Source organism: Ammospiza nelsoni, chromosome 22 (assembly GCF_027579445.1).
Source record: "Ammospiza nelsoni isolate bAmmNel1 chromosome 22, bAmmNel1.pri, whole genome shotgun sequence".
NCBI lineage: Eukaryota > Metazoa > Chordata > Aves > Passeriformes > Passerellidae > Ammospiza > Ammospiza nelsoni.
Genome location: NC_080654.1, coordinates 7,436,502 through 7,442,931, shown reverse-complemented (window position 1 = coordinate 7,442,931; position 6,430 = coordinate 7,436,502). Strand labels below are relative to the sequence as shown.

At 58.6% G+C, this 6,430-nt stretch overlaps 1 protein-coding gene across 1 annotated transcript; it reads left to right on the top strand.

Annotated features, from left to right (window-relative positions):
* Positions 1-4,132: 4,132 nt before the first annotated feature.
* C1QA (complement C1q A chain) lies at positions 4,133-6,147 on the top strand. The gene is made up of 3 exons (XM_059487527.1): positions 4,133-4,191; positions 4,882-5,052; positions 5,176-6,147. The coding sequence occupies exons 2-3, from the start codon at positions 4,890-4,892 to the stop codon at positions 5,742-5,744; spliced, it is 732 nt and encodes a 243-aa protein (XP_059343510.1). The 5' UTR covers positions 4,133-4,191; positions 4,882-4,889; the 3' UTR covers positions 5,745-6,147.
* The last annotated feature ends 283 nt before the right edge of the window (positions 6,148-6,430 follow it).

Here is a 6,430-nt window from a genome sequence, read left to right as displayed (position 1 = left end):
CACCAGGGGAGGTTCAGGCTGGATCTTAGGGAAAGTTCCTTCACTGAAAGGGCTATCAGGCACTGGCACAACTGCCCAGGGCAGTGGTGGTGTCACCATCCTTGGAGGGATTTAAGAGATATGGATGTGGCTCTTGGGGGCCTGGTTCAGTGATGCACCTGGCATTAACCTGGTGCATTAATATTTGGACTCCAAGATCTTAAAGGGCTTTTTCAAACTTTATGCTCATGTAATTCTCTGATTCTATTTGGGACAGCCCAGCTCAACAGCTGCAACATCCATCTGCCTGGTTATTCAGGCACCATTAAGCCAGCAGCGGCTGCAGAAAGGTGGATGCTGTGAGCTGTCCTCACCTCCCAGTGGGTGCAGGTGGCCGACTGGGATGCTGGTGACTGGCAGCAGAGGGGTGTGCGCTACCTGCCAGCACTGCTGATCTCCACCATCCCTGCCTCCCATTCAGGACAGGTAAGTGCCAGCTGCCTGATTGATTCTCTGGCAGCTCCTGCCTGTCAGCTCGGCACCCCAGGGATGCCCAGCAGGGAAGGCAGCGCAGCAGCATCTCTCCCTGTTGTCTGCTGTCAGCAACTCCTTTGTGCCTGCAGGCACTGGGGATGGGGGGAGGCTGTGCAGGGGTCACTTCCCTTCCTCGAAGGGCTGCAGGGCCGGGGGGCACTGACTTGTCTCACCCGGCACCCCCAGCTGGGAAGGCAGCCAGAGGAGAAGGAGCTGCCCCATGCTGAAAGGAGGAGGGGTGCTTGAGGTAAAAATCATCTGGAGCAGAGTTCCTGGGTGTGCAGTAGTGCCGAGAGGCCATAACAGGTGCTCTAAATCATGTGGATGCTCACCCGAGTGCTCAGGTTCACCAAGTACCAAGGCACCATCCTCTTTGGAGATGATTTTGTGACACCTGGGGGTATATGGAACATCCTCTGGCTAGTCCAGGTAATCTCTGCCTTGCACCTGGCCCCATTCCATGTCGTCTGGGGTCCCCTGATGGTGTCAGCTCCTGCTCCATGCTGCGGGCTGGCTCTGCTGGAGCTGCCCCACAGGCAGAGCCCAGCAGGGCCGTACGGGCCCCGCACCTCCCGCCCCGGCCTGATCGCCCCCGAGCAAACCCCGCTCGTCCCCCCGTCCCAGGGAGCGCCAAACCGCCCCCAGCCCGGGGAAAGGGGCTTTGGGGCCGCTGGGAAGATGGGTTATCCCGGCCCACGAGAGGCCGCGAGGTCCCTGGCAGAGGTGTCCGGGCAGACACTGCAGCCGGACAGGCCGCGGGACGCCGGGCCCACTGCGGCCATCCCGCCGCGCTGAGGGCGGCGCCGGCGGTGGCACCGCGCTGGCCGAGGCAGCAGCGCCATCTCGCGGCGCGTCCCCTCGCTGCGGGCCCGCCACAGCCCCGCTCCCGGCGGCAGGGAACACCCTCAGGATGCCAGGCCGCCACAGCTCCGCTCCCGGCGAGGGAGGGGAACACCCTCAGGGTGCCGAGCCCGCCACAGCCCCGCTCCCGGCGGGAGGGGAACGCCCTTAGGGTGCCGGGCCCGCCACAGCCCCGCTCCCGGCGGGAGGGGAACGCCCTTAGGGTGCCGGGCCCGCCGCAGCCCCGCTCCCGGCGGGAGGGGAACGCCCTTAGGGTGCCGGGCCCGCCGCAGCCCCGCTCCCGGCGGCAGGGAACACCCTCAGGATGCCGGGCACGCCGCAGCCCCGCTCCCGGCGAGGGAGGGGAACACCCTCAGGGTGCCGGGCCCGCCGCAGCCCCGCTCCCGGCGGGAGGGGAACGCCCTTAGGGTGCCGGGCCCGCCGCAGCCCTGCTCCCGGCGGAGAGAGCACCCTCAGGGTGCCGGGCTGGGCCTTCCAGTGCCGGCAGCTGGGCCTGCAGAAGCCTCCGCGATGGCGCCGTGCAGTGTTCGGGCTGGCTCGCCGGCAGCTCTGGAGCCACGGCTGTCGCTGTCAGTGTCTCCCCACTGCCAGAGGGCAGCGTCAGATGGGGTGTTGGGGATAAATCCTTCCCTCTGACGGTGGAGAGGGCCTGGCACAGGTTGCCCAGAGAAGCTGTGGCTGCCCCATCCCTGGAAATGTCCCAGGCCGGGTTGGACATGAAAAGTGTCGTTGCCCGTGTCAGGGGATGGAACAAGATGAGCTTTAAGGTCCCATCTAACCCAAACCAGCCTGGGATGTCTCAGCTGCAGATCCAGAGGAGGAGGAGGAGTAGTTGTTCAGAGGATGGGAGAGGAAGGGTGCCTTGACCACAGGTACTCTGAAAGTCAAGTGAGTGAGACTAAACACTTCTCAGAAATCTCAAGGATCTGTGGGAGGGAACACCTGGACCAACACCAGCTTCCCGGAGATGCTGGAAACCCACAGCCAGCCCCTGTAACTGGGCATTTAAATGGGGTTAAGGGGACAGCAGAAGACAAAGGACACAGAGCATGAGGACACAGCCATCAATCAATGCTGGATGAAATGATGGAGTGCTCTAATTTGGGCTGTATATTAAGAAAGACCAATAGGACAGAAATACAATTACTGTCCAGAAACACCATTTGGCAGAGGTAGATCCTTTCAACTTACCTATCATCTTGTCTTGACATGGTTACAGGTTGAGTTGATAGGTGAACTCTGCTGATAAAATAAAATCACATTTCTTCTGGGCATCTGATTTATTATGGAGCAACATTTTGATTTAAAATGTGTAACATATTGCATTAACCAGACATCTAGTCAATGAATTAAAGACCAACTCAGTGACAGATCTTTGCTGGCAAGGGTCTTTGGACTGAGTTTTGGTCATTGCCTTTTTCAGCTGTTTTGGAAATGATGCAGCACCTCCCTTGGGAATGCAGGAAGCAAAAGGCAGAGAGGATAGGGGGTTTGTCAGCCCCTTGGACTTTGGAGTCACCCTAATCCTAGCTCTGCTTACCATCCTCTTTCCTTGGATATCCTCCCCTGAGCCCCAGCTCCAGGCCAGGGCAGCTGCCACAGGACTCCTGAAAGGATACTCAAGGGAACATGGATGAGAAGCCCCCTCCTCACTGCCCACTGTGTCCCCCATGGGAAGGCCTGGGTGGTCCCCAGGGTCCCAAGGATGTTCACCTGCTACAGTCACTGTGGCATGTCCCATGCCCATGTGATGGGATTTGGGGACTGGTGACATCTTGGGGATCTTTTTCTGCAGAGCTGAATGTGCACCCCTGGACTCATTCCCTGCACTCAGTGATAGGAGGTGCTGGTGTTTCACCTCGAGGCCACACTCAGTTCCTGGGGTTGCCCAAATCTGGTTGGTGCAAGACACAGCTACCCAAAGGGACGTGAGAGCATCATCAGTGCCAGACACCCTCATCTTTTCCCACTCTGCTCTAGACACCAGGTCCCCAAAGCACTGAAGTGAGGGCAGCGGGAAGGAGATCGTTGGACCACAGACTATCCTGAGCTGGAAGAAACCCCCAGAGATCATCAGGCCCACTCCTGGCCCTGCACAGACACTCCAACAATCCCATCCTGAGCCTCAGAGCATTGGCCCAACGCTCCTGGAGCTCTGGCAGCCTTGGGGCCATGACTGTTCCCTGGGGAGCCTGGGCAGTGCCTGCACCCTCTGGGGGAAGAACCTTTCCCTAATATCCAGCCAAAATACTCGAGGCCCAGCTGAGCCACACAGGCACTGATGATACTTTTGCTGGATCCTGCTCCATCCAAGTGCAGTGCCAAGGTGGGCATCTGGAGGGGTCAGCACCCAGCAGCACCATGACAAAGTGACAGACACACTGCCCATCAGCCAGAGCAGAAGCCTCCAAGGGTGATCTCCTGCCCTGAGCATCCCTTGGGTGGCTGTGACACCTGGTACTCCCATCACCTGTCCCCTTCTGCCATCTCAGCAGCCTGTGGGCATCCTCCAGTCATGTTGCTTTGTTCCAAGTCACCACCAGCCCCTGCTGCTGGGCCAGGCTGGGCACCCAGTGGTGCTGCACTCTCCCTGACCAAGCTGTTTCCAGTAAAGCCAGAGTCAAGCATGGAAAGGGGAACAAGTTTCTTTCTCTTAGAGAGAAAGTGAAACTTAATACATCCCTTCTCCAACCAGACAAACTGCAGTGAATGCAAGTTCATCCTTCCCACCCCTCTCTTCTTCCTCCCTACTCCCAGAGAAGAGCTTCCAGCAAACAGAGCTGCTCACACTGCCCTGTCTTCAGCCTCTGCACCAAGGTAATTCACCACAAACAGCTGGGGACACTCATCTCTTCTGCCACCACTTTCCAGTCCTTGCTCCCTGTCCTCCTTTGTTCTTCACTTCCCCCTCCACAAGGGCTTAAAGTAGAAAAACAGGGAGAAGATGACGCAGGGGAAGAGGAACCTGCAGGGATCTGTCCTTACTCTGTGTGATTGTGGACACTGCTGGGTTCTGCAGACTTGTCCCAGGCTGAGAACCTCCGATTTTGGGATAGATCCATGTCCTCTCTCCCAGCTCTGCATGTTGGAGATTTGGATATCATTTGCCCTTTTCCCCTTTCCCCTTTAGCACTGTTGTGTCTTTGCATCCTTTCCTCCCTTGTGCTCTCTATCCCATGGGGCCACTGCCCCACACAGCAGTGCGTCTCCCCCCAAACTGGAATAAACATCCTCTACAGGCATCTGAGGTGCCCCTACCCATGCCCAGGGCATGGAGGAAAGGGTATGTGCCATGCTCCATGTCCTGGGCTTTCCAATCCCATGGGCATGCTAGAGATTTTCAGTGCCATCAGTGATTTCGGATCACACAGCCTCAAAACCCTTCCCTGCATGTGGTGTCCGGTTATCCATGCTGGACAATGCAGTAGATCTGTGGATGCACCTGATGAGGGCACCTGCGTGTCTGTGTGTGTTTGCCTCCATCCCCAATTCATCCCTGTGCTGTAGGAAGCAGGATGCACCCTGGATTCTTGCTGGCAGCCAGCATCCTGGCAGCAGTGCTGGGTATGGCCCTGCTGGAGGACGGAGTCTGTAGGGCACCAGATGGCAAGAATGGCTCCCCTGGAGTCCCTGGCCGTGATGGGAGGCCAGGGCAGAAGGGTGACATGGGAGAGCCAGGTAAGAGGAAGCTGGGGATGTTGGGGGCCTGGGAGCCTCTTGGTCAGAGCATCCCAGGCTGTGGGAGCAGCTCAGGAGATGCCAGATGGGCATGAACTCCTTCTCCTTCCCTCTTCTCCCCAGGGAGAGCAGCACTGAGCTCGAGCATCAAGGGATCCAAAGGGGATGCAGGTGAACCAGGGTATCCTGGCCCACCAGGCATGCGTGGCTCACCTGGCCGGCCAGGCCCTCGGGGGATGCCAGGGCTGCCAGGGCCACCGGGGCAGAAAGGGCAAGCTGGCAATGCTTTGGAGCACCCGCGTCCCGCCTTCTCCGCCTCCAGGCTGGCCCCGCCACGCGCAGGCACCACGGTGGTGTTTGACAGGATCATCACCAACGAGGAGAACTCCTACAGCCCCCAGACTGGGAAGTTCACCTGCAGCATTCCCGGGCTCTACTACTTCAGCTTCCAGGTGGTGTCCAGCGGAGACCTGTGTCTGAGCATCACCAAGAACGGGCAGGGCGTGGTCAGCTTCTGCGACAACAACAGCCGCGGCATCCTGCAGGTGAACTCGGGCAGCAGCGTGCTCAGCCTGGCCAAGGGTGACCACGTGTCCCTGACCACCAACCCTGTCCAGGGCAGCTCCATTTACAGCGGCTCCGAGGCTGACAGCGTCTTCAGCGGGTTCCTGGTGTCCCCAGAGACAGCCTGAGGGACTCCCACAGCATCGTGGGGTGTCTGCCTGCCTGGCTGCTCCCCGCTGGGTGTGTGGGAGGCTTTAGTGCCACAGCACATGGGGATGGTTGCAGGCTGAGCATCCAGAAGTGTTCTGTGCATTCCCAACTGGCCAAGCTGTGAGTCACCACTGCAGTGCTCACCTCCATGCTGAGCCTGCCTGCACTGTCCTGGAGGCTGTGGACTCTCATCCCTCTGTCCTCCTGGGCACTCAAGCTCCACTCTCAGTTGTCACCAGCTGTGGCTCTTTGCTCCTGAGTGGGAAATCACTGCCTGCTGCTGCTTCTGCTCCACTAACCACTGCAAAAGCCTTCCTGGCACTGGGACACATCCTGTCACAACCTCCCCATCAGTATAAATAAATGCTTCTTCTACCACTACACCTTGGGTTTTCTTTTCTACTCATGCATCTTCCCTGAACCATCAATATCCTGGACCCCTTCCCAAGCTGCCAGGGAGAGAAGTGATTCCAGCTTGCCCCTGGCACTGCAAATGCAGAAGGACAGGGAGGAATGGAGTGTCCAATCAGAGCTTACACTTCCAGGGAAGAATAAGAAACATCTGGGACAGGGCTATGTGTGTCCTTCTCTGCTGAGCCCAAGGTTACTGTCCTGCAGGGGAAAACACAGGCAGCAGATCCTGTACCTCACCTGCAGGGTCCCA